The sequence below is a fragment of the Prosopis cineraria genome, unplaced genomic scaffold (assembly GCF_029017545.1).
Source record: "Prosopis cineraria cultivar Desert tree isolate PC_DT_omini unplaced genomic scaffold, ASM2901754v1 PC5, whole genome shotgun sequence".
Lineage (NCBI taxonomy): Eukaryota > Viridiplantae > Streptophyta > Magnoliopsida > Fabales > Fabaceae > Prosopis > Prosopis cineraria.
In genome coordinates this window covers 30,237,987-30,258,215 of record NW_026555336.1, presented here as the reverse complement: position 1 = coordinate 30,258,215, position 20,229 = coordinate 30,237,987, and the positions used below count along the sequence as shown (strand labels likewise).

Sequence of the window (20,229 nt, the reverse complement as noted above, 5' to 3'; positions counted from 1 at the left end):
CTCTTCTTGTAACATGTCATCATCAAAATTAATTTAGTATGTTTTTTGGCCAAAGAAAAAAGAAAAGAAAAAAAAAGAAAGGCTAGAGAGATAGCATTAAAATTAAAATTTGTTTGGTTGGAAGAATTCCCACGCCTTTTTGTCCAAACCATATATGTCTTGTGGACAATACACAACAACAGTTTTTGCAAATTGCTATTGGCATTTAGCTTTTCTTCTAGGGGAATATATCCAAAATAAACACAATCTCAATTACATATATATTCTCTATTTGTCTCTCATCATCCTACTTGACGTATTCCAATGTCCTTTTTTTGAAGGAGTAAATTCCATTGACAACAAATGTTATCTCTTTTAGATACCCAAGGCAAATAGTCAGCAACGAATCTTGAAACACATGTGGAAGCCAAAATTGAAAATAACATAAAATATGGGGTTTAAGCTTTTTTTTTTCATTTTTTATAAACAAAAATTAAAAATAATTCTCAATGAATAGTTGCCCCCAACATTCGTTGCTACAAATGGCAAACTTCTCTCGTAAAATTGTTATATATATGAGGATTAAGATTTAGGCTCCAACCAATTACTTAAATAGTGAGAGCCTCCGCCATTTATGCCAACTATATTTAGTCATTCCAAGGTCCTTTTCAAAATCAAATGCCTGCCATTAATCCCAAAGTGGCCCTCCTGCAAACGTCCATCGGTCCATGATTTTGACATTCCTGATTGATCAATTTTGCCGACCATTAGACATCAACTTCCCCAAATTACACCATGTTCTCTACGTTTTGGATAATATTACATCATTGTTAGTTTCAGGAACAAAGTCAACATAAAAGCTTTTTGGTCTTATTAACGTGATAAAAAGCTTAAGTGCAGAATATTTGCAAGGAACCAACTTTTAATTGTCGTACGCCATATAAACCTCCTTCAAAATGATATCATGTAATGGACTTCTTTAAATATTTACAGTTTTTTAAATAAATAAAAAAATGATGTATGGTTAGTTTCAACTAACAATTATTGTTGATTTCTTTGGCAAACAGGTTCATGTATCAAACCATTAAAATTTGCATGCATCTACTAAATTTATCCGCAAAGTAATCGGATATTTGATCTGATATACCTCCGAAAATTATATACACTGTTCACCATCCATTAAGTTTGAGAAATCTAACTCCACCTTTCTGTATGTAAATTTTCGAAGTTTCTCCGTGTCTACATATCTTAGTGCAAGACCCAAAAACTTTAAAAAAAAAAAAAAAACAGAGAGAGAAAGAAAGAAAGAAAAGAAATACTTCCGGAAAGGAATGCATCTGAGTATTTCCAAGTTACACGGTATCTTACATGTCTCAAGTCTCAACTTGCAGTAGGCCGTTATTAGCCAAAGCCAAGTTGTTTTTCTCTAACGTGTGGATCCTGAGCTTCAAGCAGGATATGGATTCACTGATAGAAAGAGGCAGGAAAATTTTCACTGGAACAAGAAACAACAACGTAATATATCTGAACTAATTACAGCTTTCTGAAGGTCAACTTGCAAAATGCCGTCAAAAAAGAAGGGTAAACATTTAACAAGTTTTGTACACCAGCTTGTAAATAGTACAGAAAACAAACAATAGTACAAAATTTTTTTGGGTGGTTTTTTTTTGGGGGGGGGGGGGTGCTAAGGTGAGGATGAGAAAGAAAAAGATCTCTGCAAAGTTTGATGAGAGGTGCTTCCTAAAGAGACACTATTTTGCATCTCTATTCAAGAGTTCTAAATGTCTGAGGAAATATTTGGTTCAACTTCAAGCTGAAGCTGGTTCAGAAGCAGCAGCAGAAGCAGCTCGTTTCTTGGCGAAGTATTCTTCAGCCCGGGCAAGGTTTTTAGCAACTGATGGCTTGACCCACTTCTTACGGCCGGGAAGAACAGTGAGTGAGCAGCCAACAGTCTCCAGCTTCTCCTTTGCTGATGTTGAAAATGCTCGAGCTTTTAGGGTCAGCTTCTTGCTTAGTTCTCCTTCTCCCAGAATCTGTAATCAAAGCGAAACAAACAACTACTTTCATCATTTCTTTCCGTATCTAATACATTGTGCCCTTGTTTTAACAAGACCAAAAATGCATGTAATTACACAACCAGGTAAACTAATGCAATTATGTCAAAACAGCGCAAAAAGGAATGATGATAAATTGAAAATGATTTTATCAATGTAAAATGAAACACAGCAGCTTTGTTTCAGGCAAGCGCCAAGTTGGGTATGTGAATCACCACAGCTAGCTCAGGCATCACATCTTTTTCCTTACTGCTTGCCACATGAATAGCTAAGCATCACTATCAAGTTCAGATCCACTGATCTGCAGACTTCAATGACGCTTCTCTCAGAGCCCAGATTGGGTAACACTCATACACCTCGGTTAAATTAAACCACATTCTTTGCTATGATAGCAGGCAACAGAATTCCCAGTCACCATATTCATTAGTATGCCAATATAATATGTAAACCATTTTTTCCCATCTGATACCAATAAATACAGAGGCGCAAAATTGTGTACCTTGAGGGTTTGTTGGGTGTTAAAAGGGAAGTTAATAATAAAAAAAATTCATAGATATATTCAAAATATTATGAGCATAACATTCATAATAGAAACTTAATTTATCAGCAGAGTTTGACATCCCAATCAATTTTATTGATAGGTATATCCATATAAGTTTGAGTTTGATTAACACCAATGTAAACAAAACCCATGCTTGCGCACATGTAAGCGCATACACATTATGGATGGTGTGCAAATCACAGAACAATTTTAATTCCATTTTGTCAGTTTCACTTCACTGGCACATGCATCATATTCTATAACAGAATTATACCACTTGTCAGACGCAGGAGTGAGAGAATGCTTAGAGAAGGAAATTTACATGTCAACAAATTAACAAGTCTGTACCTTCAAAGGAAGTCTCCTATCTCTTCCAGATGGATTAATCACACCCTTCTCCTTCAATGTCTCTAGAGATACCTCTTCTCCATCCTTAAATCCAGCATCCTCTATGTCTCTCAAATTCACGTGGACATATTTGGGTAATCCGGCGTGCATACCTTATGATCAAACCAAAAATGGAAAAAACAACAGGAATCAGTATATGGTTTCCTAAAGGAATATATATACACATGAACACGATGCAATTTAAAACAGATCCACGTATGTGTAGAAATTTTTTTGCACTTAACATGGTGTAGGGTGCATGCATGAACCAAATTGTATGTATGCATAACATAAGCATCAGACATCAACTGGAACACGAAAAATATGTATATATACACATGTCCTCAAATATTTCTAAAGGCATGATGAACTATAGCATTCGCATTCTTTTATTCAGATATGGAAAGTTCGAGAGATAGTGTTGCATTTTCAATAAAAACATGATTTCTACTCCCCCACTTAAGAAAGCTGGAGAAATAAAAGATAGACATTTTTTGATTGACCAAAGAAAAGAAAGATGGATTGATAATTTCATAAAAGACTGGTCCCAATTATAGTTCTCAGATGCAATTTGTATGCATACCGTCAAGAAATTGAACAAAACTTCAAATTTACAGACATAAGTCAAGCAAAACATCATTCTTTGATGGCACAATTCTACTCAAAATTAAAATACCAAGAAGCATAATTACCCTGTGAAAAGAAATTCACTGCCCAAAATTGAAGTGAGAAAGTAACAAAGAGAAACAGCCATTACCTCCCGCAATTCCTCTGAGTTTAGGGATTCGTCGATAAAGTGGCATCTGACCACCCTCAAAACCCTTCCGTACACCAGGTCCTGATCGTGATTTCTGACCCCTCATACCGAATCCACAACTAGCACCTTGACCTGCTGATATACCTCTTCCCTTTCTCTTCGCTTTCTTCCTCGAACCAGGTTGAGGGCCCAGATTGTCGAGTCGGAAGCGCTCAGTGGTAAGGGTAACAACTGCAGGGGAACCAGCAGCTTGATTAAGAATAATAAGAAAGGGTCTTCTCTCTCTACTACTTGGGTGAATTTTCAGGGAAGAGATGTTGAATGGTTTTGCCGCTAAATTTTCCAAGCTTCCCTGAAATACTGAAATTTGTGAGGATGAAGAAGCAAATGGAAAACTTTAAGCAAAGATTGTGAGACGAGAATACCTTGAAAGGAGAAGCAAGAGATAGACATCTTGCTGGCTTTGCCACCAATGGCGATGGGGTGAGAGAAAAAGAGCAGCCATGGATGTGGAGGTGTACATTCTGTGCTGGCTCTTCTGCGAGCGAGAAAACTTAAACGGATAGGATAGGCTTCTTTTTTATTTTTTTTATTTTTTAATTTTTTGGCAAGGCCTGACAGTCTATTATAAAATAATTATTCCCATCATTAATCATATTTTACGTCCCTTTAATATTATTAAAATTTTCAGTTTTAGAATAATTAATATTTTTGTCTATTTTTTTATGTACATTAACTTCTACATCTCTCTAGCCCAAAAAAAAAAAAAAAAATCCTGCATCTCTAAATAATTCATACTATATGAGATCCGACATGCTACTATATGGAGCTTGAAGAGTAAGTTCAATATTCATAATTTGTTAGTAGTATGATTTACTATCATTTTTATAAATATATGTAGATATGTTTAAAGCCTTATTTATATAATTGGTTAAGTTAGACTTCATTTATTTATTACGTTTAAATGTAATGTCAGTTTGATTTTATTAAGTAGCTTCCTTTGTGTACCCAGTAATGCAGTCCCAAAATAATAATAATAATAATAATAATGCAAGGCAATATTAACCTTTTTATACTATTATCACAGTAAATACGGTTGGTTGCATTTGTTCCCTGAGTCGTCTTTACGCAGTAAAAGATGATTACATGAAATTAGGTTAAAGGTCTCTAACTCTTGAAACAGAACACCATCACCTCAATGCATAACATATGGAAATGAGAGGAATTTGATACATAGAGAGAGAAAAAAGAGTTGGGATAGAACTGAAAATTTAAGCAAGTCAGGCCTATTCGGACTTAGTCCAAATAAGCCAACCTGAAAAGGCTTGAATTCTTTTGAGCTTTGAACTGTTCAAATACTCGAATTTTATTTTTAAAATTATTTTTTTAAAATTAATTATTTTATTTTATAAAAAATATAAAATATATTTGATACTTAAACGATGTATAAGACTCAAATATATGATATTTTAATAAAATTAATATTTAATTATATTTTATATATTTTTAAAAATAAATTTTTTATTTAGATATTCAAGCCTAATCCCAAATTTTTTCAAACGGGTTTGGATGTAGCCTGAGTTATTGACTTTGGGGGTACTTGAAGCAAGAAAAGCCTAAATTACCAAATTGAGCCCTTGAGTAATTTATGTAGCGTAACAATCTTGTTCATGAAACAGTCTACAATATTCAAAAGACCAATTTTGTTGGGGTTGACATGTGTATCTACACACACACACACAACTACTTGAGGAGAAGAAGGTCTGTGCAACTGTCATTGATGTAAGTTAAATGCGCAGGGAAATCAAACAAATCTCTGATCATCCATTTTGCTTTGAATCATACATTACACAGCCAGCTGCTACATTATACCTTAGATGTACTAATGGACGGTTTGCTCTATCTTCATCTTCTACGGAACACCCATTTGATATGATGTGTGAAAACTTTAAACCTAGTATAAAATATTAAAGCATCAAATTACTGAAACTTATTTTTCCTTAGATAGCCTAATGACTTGATGCATAATCAACTCGTCAAAAAGTAAAACTCTTCTCTGAAAACGTTACAGTTATAGGACTAATTACACAATTTTATTACATGATGCACAAGCATTAATGGTTGCCACAATGTATTTTCTAAAATCACAGCATAATCCTTTTTCCTCATAATCACTGTTACCATTTTAAGTACATTAAGAAGATCTCCCTTCCAGTTTCGAGGGTCCAAAACTATTGGTGTGTACCAGCGCTGCAGCTGCACGGGCAGTAGCTGAAGCTCGCTCTGCAGCAGCAATGGCGACTCGAGCCTTCTCTAGCACATCAATAGATTGAGATCTTGTCTCTCTCTTGGCATCGTCAGAGTGAAGATCACCATTTTTAGGCGATGGTTCAATTTCTTGAGTATTCAAATGAGGTTTGTTGTTAAAAGGGCTGGGAGCTTCAAGGTGTTCATAGGCTTGCTTGTTATGCACAGACATTTGAGAATTTTCTTGGTAGAAGGTGCCAAAGTGAAAGAACTCGATTTGCTGAGATTCTGAGAAGGCATAGCACTACCACTAACTTGCTTTGCTCCAGCCTATGAGAAATATGAGAGGGCCATCAATGAAAATTGTGTGAACGTTGGTCTTTAGTTAAAAAAGAAAAATGTATTTAATGTATCAGTCTATCAGATAGTGAGGTCAAAAATAACAGAAAAAACTTGTCAGTTAATTTTCACAAAGGGAAGAGATCAAAAGGAGAAAAACGATAAGCCGGACTGCATCAAGAAATGTGCTTCTCAAGGTGAAGTAAAGAAGTTCTGGACAAAGACAAAAGATGGTTATATTCAATACCTACCTACCTACCTACCTATATTTGTCAAGTAACACATCAACAAACAAAAACCAACTTGACTGACAATCAAAATGTACTGACTGACAAGATAAACCAACAGAGCTAAGTATTGAGATCAAATTATATGCAAAAATTGTTTTGGAACAAAAAAAAAATGATGATTCCAAGGTAACAAACATTTCCCTTAACTATAATAAATCATATCAAATCATCCAACTGCCCAACGAATAATCTGTATGAGGAAAGCATGATTAGAGTGTATAAGAAACATAAAAGTAACAAGGATTGTAAAAATGAAATAATATCCAGTACATCATATCTTCACCATTGGTATTTTATTACAACAGCTAAAGTCCTTGAATTGGATCCTGATGGGCCAGATGTATTCCACGAAAGAGGTTATCTGAGGCTGAGATCAATAGGCTGCGTGAATTCGGCCTATGTTTTAGTGCGAGGAGAAGTTTGACCCAAATCACAAGTGCCAAAATAAACAATATAGTTTCATTGTGCTGGAGGAGCAAGATAATGGCCTAGAAGAGGAATTAGGCAGGCCCAACAATGAGGAGGCCCATGAGGAAAGGGAGATGACGTCGATGGAGCTGGCAATCACAATGACAATTGGAATCACGGGTAAAAGTTCCCTAAAAATGAAGGGGCAAACTGGCAACCAAGAGGTGGTAGTATTTATCGATTGTGGGGCAACCCACAATTTCATTGCATCAGATCTGGTGAAAGAGCTAGTTTTTCCAATGCTGGAGGTCAAGAGGTACTTGGTGACTGTGGCCAACATGGGTAGGGCTTATGCGAACCAGAAATGCCCTAGGGTGTGACTAAAATTCAAGGAATGATCATTGAGCAGCCCTTTTTAGCATTTAGTCTTGGCATGTAGACTTGGTGCTAGAAGTAGAGTGGCTAGCATCCTTGGGGGATACCTACATGAACTAGAAGCAGCCTCACATGAAGGTGAGGAAAGGGAAAGGCTGGATATGTCTATGCGGAGACCCAGCACTCACTAATACCCAAGTCTCTCCATGATCTATCATAAAGGCGATCAAAGAGGAAGGGGTGGGATATTTGGTGGAGTTGGCTGTTAGCCAACGAGAAGAGTGAGTTACACAGCAAGAAGACGAAAATGAGTTTGCTATAATTATCAACAACTACCTCAAGGTTAGGGCGCCAACCTCTGGGTTGCCACCAAGGAGGTTTCACAATCACAGAATCACCGTCAAGCCAGGAGAGCAACCAACCAATACCCGTCCATACAGGTATGGGTTCACTCAGAAGGTAGAGATTGAGAAGCAAGTTAAGCACATGATGCTTGCAAGGGTCATACCGCCCAGTACAATCCTTACTCCAGTCCCGTTTTGTGTGGATTACAGTGCCCTCAACAGCATCTCAATACCAGACAAATACCCAATACCTGCCATCGACGAGCTTCTCGATGAATTGGGAGGAACAATAGTGTTCACAAAACTGGCCGCAGCCTCACAACTTGAAGACATTTAGAGGGTTTCTTGGTCTCATTGGGTACTACCGGAAATTTGTTAAGGGGCACAGTAAAATAGCAGCACCATTAACACAGCTGCTCAAAAAGGACTCATTTTAGTAGAATGAAGGGACACAGAAGTTGTTTGAAGAGCTCAAGCATGCAATGACCAAAGTGCCAATGCTAGTGATGCTTGACTTTAGTCAACCATTTGAGATAGAGGCCAATGCTTCAAAAACAAGGGTGGGGGCGCTCTTGATGCAGAAGGGGCAACCAATTGCCTACTTTAGCCAAAAGCTATCAGAAAGGCATCAACAATGCTCGGTTTACGAACAGGAGCTCATGGTGATTGTCCTAGCTGTCAAAAAGCAGCAACATTATTTGTCCAGTCAGCCATTTGTCATTGAAACAGATCAAAAAGGCCTTGAAGTAACTCTTGGAGCAGCAAATTATTACCCCTGAAAAAAAAAAAGGGTCACTAAGCTCATGGGCTCCAAAATTTCAGATCCAACGTAAGCTGGGGAAGGAGAATAGAGTGGCAGATGCACTCCCGCACTGTCATGCAGAATTAGAGATGAGAGCGATCTCTATGTGGAAGTATGAAGGGGTTAAGGAGTTAGTGACAGAGATCGATCAAGATTCACACTCAAGGGAACTCAAGCAGAAAATTATCCCCGGGGGGGGGGCCCAAAGGGTATGATTTGAAGAATGGAATCCTTCTTTATGAGGGAAAATTGGTGCTGCCTAGGGCTGTGCATGGGCAGGGTCGGGTAGGGCAATCCATTAACCCGATGCCCTACCCTAAATGTCTTCGGGCAAAAAAAGTATGCCCAAAACCCGACCCTACCCGAAAGATGCCCGACTTTGGAGGGGTCGGGCGGGCAGGGTCGGGCTGGGATCGGGCACCTCGGGCAGGGTCTCCAACCTTGCCCTACCGAAATAAAAAATCAAAACCATCCACACAAATCTAAAATATACTGTAGCAAATTAATTATTTCCATCAATAAATCACTTCAAGCTCTTATTTTAAAAGTAATAGATTGTTAAATATCACTAGCAAAAATATTATGGTGTCATCAAAAAACTTAATGGCAAAACAAATATGGAAGGAATTTTTCATGCAAGTCACAAGTGCTGTCCAATTTCAAATTCTAAGAAATATAAAAATGTTTAACCTAAGGTTTACAAACTTGATCATCAAGGCATCTAAAAAAAAAGAACTACCATTTATGTCCCCATCAAGTTAAAAAATTATATCCTATATTATTATTTTTATAAAAAAATATATTATATCTCGGGCCGGGCAGGGTCAATTGGTTTGATACCCCAACCCTAAACCTTGCCCAACCCGAAGATCGGGCTCAGCCCGACCATGCCCAAACAGAATTGGGCAATTTTTTTAAGGCTCGGGTTGGGCATATTTTGCTCGGGCCGGGCCGGGCATCTCGGGCTCATGGGCATCCTGCACAGGCCTAGTGCTGCCTAAGCACTTGGGCAAGACCAAAGAACTAATCAGGGAGTTTATGACTTACAAGCGTTTAGCTCTAGTTGTGTACTGGAAAGGTATGAGCAAAGACATCCAGGAGTTTGTAACCCAATGTGAGACTTGCCAAAGGAACAAATATGAAGCTTTGAGCCCCGTTGCACTGCTGCAACCACCACCGATGCCTATCACTTCTTCAGAAGATGTGAGTATGGATTTCATAAGGGGATTGCCAAAAACAATCGCTGTGATATGGTGATGGTCTTGGCAGATCGATTGACTAAATAGAGGCATTTCATCCTTCTTTCTCACCCCTACAGCATCAAAGATGTAGCCAAATTGTCAAAAAAGTGATCAGGTTGCATGGGTTTCCCAGCTAAATTGTCTTGGACAGAGACCAGGTCTTTGTTAGCCAATTCTGGAAGGAGCTGTTCAGCATGGTAGGAACCACCCTCAAGTACAGCTCATCTTATCACCCGGAAACCGATGGCCAAACTGAGGTAGTGAACAGAACTTTAGAGACTTATTTATGCTGCTTTGCTGGAAATACACCAAAGAAGTGGGTTAGAAGGTTGCCATAGGCCGAACATTGGTATAATACCACCTATCACAGTGCTATTGGTATGACTCCTTTCAAGGCACTATATGAGAGAGCCCCCCAGCCCCCTCTTATTGAAGTGGAAAGATCAGTTTTCAAAGGTGCATGAGGTTGACCAACTGATCTAGGAAAGGAATTTGATCTTAGATGAGCTCAAGAGCCAACTTGAGTAGGCACAAACACAAATGTACAACCAAGCAAACAAGCATGGGAGGGAGGTGCAGTATGAAATTGGAGAGGCTGTATATCTCAAGTTGAAGCCTTATCACTACAGGTCACTGGCAAGGAAACCAAACGAGAAGCTCTCTCCAAGATATTATGGTCCCTATAAGATATTGGAGAGGATAGGTAAGGTTGCTTATCAGCTGGAGTTACCTGCAACAGCCCGAATACATAATGTTTTTGTTTCTCAACTCAAGAAGGCCATCAAAACTGCAATGGAAGCACGGCCTCTGCCTAAGGGATCGACTGAAGATTTAGAACTGAAAGTGCGATCAGAATAAGTCCTAGCTGTGCGTTGGGATAAGGAAGGTAAACTGCAGTATTTAATTAAGTGGAAAAATCATCCAGATTGCAAAAATACCTGGGAAGATGAGGATGTCCTTCACAATCAATTTCCCCAATTTCACCTTGAGGACAAGGTGGCACTTACAAATGGGGGAAACGATGGGCCTGAAGCTAGGAGATGGAGCTGAGTGTATGAAAGGAAGCCCAAAGGAAGCAAAGCCCAGAATAGTCAGCAAAAGAAGCAGAGGCAAAGTGGTCAAGTGTGGGGTAATGGTTGTTCTGACACTATCAGAGTAGAGGGAGTGCGTATATGGGTGTGAGGGTTAGGAGGAATAGGTAGGAAGTTTGTTCTGAGAGCAGAGAGATCCTCGTCTATTGAAAACCAGGCCATGTGAGGTTTATTTCAAGTGTTCTTGTTACTGTTTGATTAGAGAGGAGATTTCCAATGAGTGAGCTGATATTAATGGTTGTATTCTCAACATTTTCCCCTTCGTAATAGAGAATATCAGCATATTTCCATTATCTATTCTACTTGATTTGGCTAGTTCTATCAGATCCCAAACATTGACCTAGTCAATCCAGAAGGAGAGACACGCAATGTGAGAGTTCAACAAATGATTATTGGATTCAACCATACTTTTCAAATGCATGTCCCTCACATATTGGATCTTTCTCTCTCCAGCATTAGTCATCAACTTCTTTAAGAAATTAAGAAGGATTCAAATTCCTGGAATCACATATTTGGATCCAAAGCTTGAAATAAAAATTGCAGCAGATTTCTTGGGTCAGAAACAAGGTTTCAAGGGAGAACTAGAATGAAAAATGATTTATAGAAGAGTAGACAGAGCTGCTCCTTGACATAAACAGTAAAACAATGCTATCATCCATATCTGATTACAAAGAAAATTCAGATTACGTGATTATTTAATGTGCAATAATGAAGGAAGATATCAAAGAAATACTAAATGAATTCACTGATAAAAGTACCAGGAGATCTTCATGATTTTTACTAAACTCTGCTTCAGTTTTTGAATAATCCCATCTTATATTGTATTCTTCTGCAATTTCCCTCAACGCCTTGAGCTTTGCTTCGCCAGATGGGCCATGAACTGAAAGCTTTTCAATTATCTGCAATAATAATAATATGAAGAGAGGGGAGGCGATTAATCGATAATAGTTAGCCAAATCTGACGCTCCAATAGAATCAATAATCTGCAAATTAACATAGTACAATAAAAGATACTTTACCATGCGGTTCACACCTGAATCAGGACGAAGTTCAGATGCTGCAGATACAAATTCCTTTCCATATTTTGTGGTAAACAGGTTTTTGATATGCAACAAATCTGGCACGTCAGAACATCTGGGAGCAGCAAAAATAATGCTTGCAATGGCTTCTCGCAATTCTTGAGGGCACTCCCTATTATGTTAGAAAGGAATGATTAAAGTTTGCAAAATATGGATATAAAAACAGTTTTCTTAAAACTGCATCATTAGGAGAAGGAATTATCTAGTGATACTTCAGACCCTTGCCTGTACACCCGTTATACATTGTGCAAATTTATCATTCATAGAAAAGGATGTCTTTGTGGAAGAATAACAAGAAGCAAATCGAAAGATGCAGAGGTCAGGAAGATAAAATACCAATTAATTTGCAAGAGTACTGCACTTCGCTTTGACAAATTAATCAACAATAAAGGAAAGTAGAACAAATAGTACGCCCGAAAAACACTTATGATCTATGAACTTACTTCTGGTTCTCAATTATTGGAACGCGTGCTAGAACAAATTCACAGAACAACTCCAATATATTATACGCAGCCCCCATATTTTGCTCCCTTATAATATGTTCCACCTGGTTAAAGCAATGAAAGTAATAAATGCCAGGTCAAAATAAAGAGAATGAAACGTCGAAGCAATTAGCTATCACCGAAAATTGAAAATACCCGAATTCGAGCAATTGCCTCTTGGCCAGCCTGCAAAAATTGGGCTATCTCCTTGCGCATCTGTTTTAGTTGCACGTCTCTCTTGTTTTGCAACAGCTTAATGCGAGATATCGCCAAGTTCAAGCATGTTCTACTGCAGAAGGCCAAACCAGGGAGAGAGAAAAAATAGAGGCATATTCATGACATAGAAAGAGATTCAACAGAAGAAACTGTAAAATGTTCGTTCAAAATTCAGAGAGTAAAGCAGCAATTTCAATATTCACACCTCCCTCGATTACGGAAACTATCACAACTCTTTATCCAAATAGCTACTTACAGAAAAGGTAAGTCGAAAAATTATCCCGATCAGGTTACACACATTGGGTGTATTAAAAAATTAAAACATTCAACCAAAACACAACCGGCAAAAAAAAAAAAAATCCAGATTGGAGTTGAACTTTTACCCCTTAAGCAATTTTATTAAAGAAATAGATGAGCAAACAATCAAAGCATGAATCAAAAAGTTCTATGACCAGGAAAAAAAAAAAAAGAAAGCAAGCCCAGTAATTGATTCAACGGCACGAGGGTATTGAATTACAGATCGGCAACTCACCATCTTGTGCCAAAAACGCCTCTGCTAAAGAGTTGGTTTAGAAGTGACATGATGATGATGGTCGGACGAAGCCTTTGCGAGGAAATTTACAATCGATGGGAAGAAATCAGAAATGGGGAAGCTAGATGTGAGCTTTCATAGATAAGATCAAACCACTGTACCTCTCGAAGTCGCCATTAGGTGCAGAAGGAGGAGAAAGAAAAGAAAGTATAAAATATTTTTTTAGTATTAAATAATTGATGTCATCCGACATTCAATACATGAAGGCCAAGGAAGTCAATCCATATCCCATCGGGCCCCAAAATTAAATTACATGTACATTATTTTTTGTCATATTTTTTTAACTAACAAGTGAAAGGATTATAATCATTTAAACACGGTGCATAAAAACGATGTAATAAAGCATATCCAACCAGACGTAGAGTTAAAAGGTTATGAAAGAATGACATGTATTTATTTTTAAGTTTATTATAATTCTGTATTTTTAAATATTTTTTTTATAATTATGTGCTTTGAAGTTAGATTTAAAATTAAATTTGAGATGATTTATTATTTTTTAACTTATATAAAATAAAATATTTAGGTTTAGAGTTAGGTGTGGGATTAATTTTAAATATATTCATTTTTTACCTATTTGAAATTCAAATGAATATCTATCTATTTAAATATTTAGAAAAAATAACATTTATTTAAAATTTTCCATCTATCATCTTGATTTTTGAAAATTTTCATCTATTTTAAAAATTTGCTTAAAATCAAGGCTCATACGATCGAGTATGTATACATACATTTATCTATTCAAATTTAAATTTAAATTAATATCTATCTATTTAAATATTTATAAAAAAAATCTGCGTTTGAATATTTAGTTCTATTTTCATGATTTCAAGAAATTTATATTATATAATAAAGTATAGATATCTATTTATTTGAAGTTAAATTAATATTTGTCTATCTAAATATATAATATACAATTATAGGTTTAAAAATAGTTTATTTACAAAAATGTATATCATCAATAATTTACGTTTAAAAATATTAATTTTGATGAGTTGATATACATATTTTATATTGCAGGGTTTAAAAATATTAATTTTGTTTATGATTTGTGAAATATATATGAAATACTTAATAAATTTATTTGAGATTGGATCTCTATAGTTATTTAAAAGTTTTTTTGTAAGACAGTTTAAAGATAGGTTGCATCCATTTAAAATATATGAAATTTTAAAATTTTGGGTCTCTCAGTGCTTTGGATCGTATTAGACAATGAATCATCTGTACAATATTATATAGTATGTAGTCGACTACTATGAAGTTGCATCCTAAGACAAGTTTTATCCATCGCTTTGGGTCAAATTTTGTCAATATTTGTGACATTAAAGACAAGGAGGGCAGGAGACAACGATTGTAACATCTCGAAAAATTTAATTGTGATTAGTTAACCCAATAATTTATATTTGTGAGTTAATGAGGTATGTGGCCAGAAAGACTTAATTTGGTATAATTGTTATGATTTCAACCCTAAAAGTGAGTCTGGATCAAAGGCGGGTCACCCAGGCAAGGAAAAAGGAAGAAAAAGTAAAGGTTTTCCCTTTGTGCCACATGCCGCGACGTGTAATCAATCCGTTGTGGAACACAAGGGTAGATTTAAATATGGTGGTTTCTCTGTGCCATGTGCTGTGGTGTAGGGCCAAAATTTATGATAAATCAATTCGCATTCTGCGTGAAAACCAGAGAGAAGGAGGAGAGAAAATTGAAGAGCTCAACTTCAGCTCTGCTAGGGCATGTTGTGGGATCACATTGATAATAGATTGAAGCTCTCAAACATTTAAGGTAAGTTTATTATGCCTTCTTCTTCCTTTCTCTCCCTCATTTATTGAAATTTAAGTTAGGGTTGGAGTTGGAAAGCTTATTTTCAGTCCATAGGATTATGGATCCATTTTCATTGATTAAAATGGGTATAATAGGAGTTATTTAAGGTATTGAAACACCAAATTGATGGATGTGGAAGTGGTTGGTTCATGAGAGCATTTAACATCCAAAAATTGACATAAATGTGGTAGTTGGGAGAGGTTTATGTCCATTAATGGTGGTTTAAAGTGTTATCAATAAAAATGTGCATTAATAGAACCTAATAAGCCTATTGAATATAAATGGATAATGATTTATGGGTTGATAGAATAGTGTGAGTGGAGATTTTGTTGATAAAACTCTCAAAATGGGATAATGATGATATCCTTATAGTATGGATGTAGTGAGGTTTAATTTTGGCACCATTCAAGTTTGGGAGAAGTTTTGGAAGTGTTTTGTATAAGGGGTAAACCTTTAACCTTTTAAATATTTAAGGTAATCGAGGAAAACCTAATTTTTATAGTTGAACGTTAATTGTGTTTGTGAAATGTGGTTGATGATTTAAATAAATGATACATATTTGCAATGTGTTTAATTTGTGAAATGGTTTTGGGAAGGAAAATATTGATTATGCCACCCATTTGTGGCTTTTAAATTTACTTGTGGCGTGCTGTTGTGAAAATGAGGATTGTGATATGTGATATGTTAAATATGTGGAGTGATTGAGTATGAGTATGTGAGTTTAGTGCCATGAATTGATTGTTGAAAATGTATATTATGTGAAATATACACAGCATGACCATTAGTGGGAGTTTACTTAGGGAGATGAGTAGTTGGTTAAAATCCACGTGGTATTGGCAGTGACCCTTGGAATTGGGAGCTTGTCCTGACACTGACTATTGGAATTAGAAGATAGCCCTTATCCCATGGTTGTTTTGGGACTGTCTTACTTGTTCTACGAGGGGCTCAAACCTAACTAGTCTTCACTAGTTCAAGAAGAGGCTAGATTAGGGATACGACACCCTATGGTTGTTAGTATTAGGAAAAATTGGATTATATAAGTGAGTGAGTTGATCCTGACCCGGTAGCTCCTTACAAGTGAAAGGCTGGGTTAGTCTGGAAAGAACGTAGTCACGTGATAGCCTCCAGTTTCATGTTGGAGATAATAGGAGGATATAAGGTTGGCATTTGATCATGCATATAAGTTTAGCCACATGGTTGTTAATTTTGTGGTCCAGTATATGTTAAGGGCATATGGTTATTATTATTGTGACCCTGTGTTGTATTTTTGAAAAAATAAACATGATTACGTGTGTTTTAGGCACAGTCACCTGGTTGTTAGTTTAGTGAACCATGGCTAAGTTCCTCATATGTGTTATATGTATGTTCGCCTAATTGCATTTATTTACAATTAATATACAACTATATAGGCTAGGTGAAACTTGATTATTGAATGGTTGTATTCACCCTATAATTTTCAATATTTTAGGACTTAGCTCATCGGATCTGAGTCGAGAAAAACATACAGAGGCTTAAGATTGTGGAGTAATCCTTTTTGAATGTCTCTCTTATTGTTTTTATGTGTATATGGTAATGCAATTGCCAACTAGGATCGCATGTTGTTGTTTTTGTACTACTTGCATTACTATAGTATACAGTTTGTGTATTTTGTGTCTCAGGTTAGTGAGTTTTGGTTGTAAATTCGTGGATAGGGCCAAAATACCTGTACAAGTAAGAACATGTGTATTTTAAAAAATTTAGAATGAAAATAATGATTTTGTGCAACAATTTCCTCCCCCTCGTGTTTTGTGAAAATTGGGGTTGAGTGATGATTTTATGATATATGTGTTTTTGATTGTGTGTGGTGTGTTGCATGGGTCCACTAGAGTCTATTGAATGTGATCGGATGGTCAGTGTAGGCTATTAGCACGTGAGGTTGAGTTAGGACACCCTACTTGTAAAATTTTGTGAACAAGTAGTAAATATGAGTTTTGGTATCTAACTTTTTGTTAAAAAAAATTGAGTATGAAACTAATGTCATTAGTTAAAGCAAGGAGAAAGCTTCGTGTAGACATTGAAACCACTTCAATCAGACGTCGGACAAAGATTTAGGACGCATCGAAAGTTCACTCCTGATGCTATCAAATGACAGCACTGATACTGTCAAATTTGTGCAATGCGCCACAGCGCATGGTATAGAGAAGGTAAGCCACAACGCACATGTCATAAGCCGCGACGCACGAGTCATTTTCTGCACAAAATCTATTGTCGAGTTTAAAAACTCATAGTTTTGGGTCTTTTTTGTTTTCCAAGCTTCCGCACAGTTTTTAAACTCTAATTTGATCTTTATAAATATTGTTTAAAATTTGAATTATTGAATTTGAGATTCCTTTGTAAAGGATTTGAGAAATTTTCTTTTATGAAATTTTATAACTTGGGTAATCATTTAAGGGTTAACCCCTTATTTATCTTAATTACAGAGTAAATTTAGTTAAGTAAGGAAAACCTTACACTGAATGATTACTTAATGGGTATATCATTAAACTTTTTGAATTTTTTATTCAAAAACTTTATTTTTCTTTTTTAAGATAATTTTCCTATCTATTTGAAAACTTTATTTAATACATTTATATAATACCCTATCTATTCAAAAACTTTTTATCTATCTTAAACTTTATTTTTTAATTTATTTAATGAAACATATATATAGCATTATACTTTATTTATATGAAGCATGTTAAGTTAGACTTTCTATATTAGAACATGAAGGTTAAATAATTATATATTGTTTATAATCATACCTTAATTATTATTTATACATAGCACATTCCTTCATCTTTGTTTATTTTTCTAATTTATTTTATTTAATTAATCATGCAAAATAAAAACTCATAATTATTCTACCTTGTAAATGACACCGACTTTAATAATGAAGAAATATTGTATTAGTTTAAATGATGACTCAATGGCAACAACGACATTATTTAAAAAGGTGTGAGATAACACAATTCTACTCCAATGCCATTTATCTAATATCTATGCAATGTATAGTTGTTGTACGCTATATTATATAGAAGTAAAAAGGCATATAAAATTTTTGCTATTTAATAGATTATATGTCAGTTTGGTTTTATATTTTAAGCTTTTTATTTCACTTATTTATTTTTTTAATGTTCTTCAATTTTTTATTTTTCCATTTTTATTTGATACATATCAACTTGACAATTTTTAATGAAAATTTGTGAGCCCTGCCTAATTATTCACATTTTTTGTATAGATTGAAATATCTAATCATTATATATATATATATATATATATAAGTAGATTTAAAGGTGATGTATGAATGACACATGCCTTTTTTAGGTTTGCTACAATTATATGTTTTGAGAAGTTTTTCTTGTAATTCTGTGCTTTGGGGTCGAGTTTAGAGCTAAGTTCGGATTGATTTATCAATTTTTATATGTACTAAAAAATTATATTTATCTATTTGAAATTCAAATTTGATAATTTTGAAAGGGTGTTATATTTTAAATATATATTTATTTGAATTTATATTAATATCTACATATTTAAATATGTAGAAAAAAGAAATTGTGTTTAAATATTTAGATATATTCTCACAATTTTCAAAAATCTTGATCATATAATAAAGTATAAGTATCTATTTATTTAAATTCAAATTAATATCGAGCTATCTATTTAAATATTTAAAAAACTATCATGGATTTAAAATGTTTAATTCAAATTATGATTTTCAAAATATATATCAACAATGATTATGAGTTTAAAAATATTAACACTTCATTATATATGATGATGGTGGCATTAGAATTAAAAATAGATATCATTGACGGAAACAATGGTGGCATTCCTGTGAATCTCTATAATTAAATAAAAAATAGATATCATTTAGGACTTTAAATTCAGGTCATTTAATATATACTATATATCTATTATCACAAAAGAAATATTTAATATCTATTACCATTTTAAAAAAAATTATACTTTCACTTGCTCTATCAATTCATTCTTATTTAATTATAAATTAATAGTTTTGACTATGCATCGCATTTTACCACTTTCATCTTCTATATGTATATAAAAAAATTTACTTGAAAATATTAAATATCAATATTTTGTTGATAGATGATTTAGTTAAGAATTCAATTTGGATTTGATATTCAAATTAAAAATTAATATAACAATTTCATGCCAGAAAAAAATCAATTTAACAATCACATTAATAAAAAAAAACCATAATTTCCTCTATTTTACTTAGCATTCACCATTTAAATTTATAAATTATATAATTAAATCAAAATCAAATCTTACTTGGTGGTAGCTTGTAGTGAGAGAGCATATACAAAGTTTCAAACTTTGATACATATGAATTTCTTTTACACGAGTTTCAAATGTAGTGTTGAGTTAGTTTTTCAATATATTAATGTAAGTTTTTGTGTTTATGATCTTCTTTAAAGTAATACTAAATTTTACTATATCATTTTTTTATTTTTATAGTTATACTCATTGTCTATAAGACGATTGAGTTCCTCCAATTATTTGAAAGTCTTTCCTCAATACTCTAAAATAATGCCATTTTTTACTATATCATTTTTTTTATTTTATAATTATACCCGCTGTCTATAGGATTATTAAATTCCTCTAATTACTTGAAAGTCCTTAGTAAGAGGCCAAGGTCTATTCAGTCTTATAATAGTTTTGATTTTTTAGGATTGTAAACATTTGAAAGAAGGGTGTTACTAACAACAATTATTTAGTGATTAACATATGATGCAGTTTTTTTTCACACTCAAGATATTTAATATCCCAATATCTCCCATCCTATTAATATTTTTTGGATTATTACAGTTTTATAATATTTAAAATTTAAAATAAATATTATCCTGGGAAAAATTGTTAATAACTACAGTGCAAAGCAAACTTTAAAAAATGTAGTATAGATAAAAATTCAATAAATAATTTTTTAATATACTAATTTTGAGTCTATATTTTTTTAATATAATAGGTATTTTTGTACATAATGAGTATAGTATATATCCTAACCTAATTAGGGGTGTATGTCTTGAGTATATAAATATAATCATTTCGAAGTAGTAATATTAAGGATCTTGATGTTATTAAGAGAAAATCATGATTAAGTATATAACTTTTTCCTATTTTAGGTTGTAAAATGTATAAGTAGAACTTTCA

General features: G+C 34.3%; 2 protein-coding genes across 2 annotated transcripts; both read right to left on the bottom strand.

The window, feature by feature from the left end:
• Positions 1 to 1,447: 1,447 nt before the first annotated feature.
• Positions 1,448 to 5,496, bottom strand: LOC129310817 (50S ribosomal protein L15, chloroplastic). Its single transcript, XM_054952731.1, has 5 exons — positions 5,466 to 5,496; positions 4,144 to 4,256; positions 3,719 to 4,070; positions 2,923 to 3,074; positions 1,448 to 2,012 (listed from the first exon to the last, which is right to left on the bottom strand). Exons 1-5 carry the CDS (start codon positions 5,494 to 5,496, stop codon positions 1,788 to 1,790), a joined length of 873 nt encoding a protein of 290 aa, XP_054808706.1. The 3' UTR covers positions 1,448 to 1,787.
• Positions 5,497 to 5,743: 247 nt separating this feature from the next.
• On the bottom strand, positions 5,744 to 13,376 carry LOC129310544 (uncharacterized). The gene is given in 7 exon segments (XM_054952410.1): positions 5,744 to 6,211; positions 6,214 to 6,295; positions 11,614 to 11,754; positions 11,875 to 12,046; positions 12,378 to 12,481; positions 12,573 to 12,705; positions 13,165 to 13,376. Coding segments are annotated over 7 exon segments (981 nt in total). The 5' UTR covers positions 13,215 to 13,376; the 3' UTR covers positions 5,744 to 5,912.
• Between the last annotated feature and the right edge of the window lie 6,853 nt (positions 13,377 to 20,229).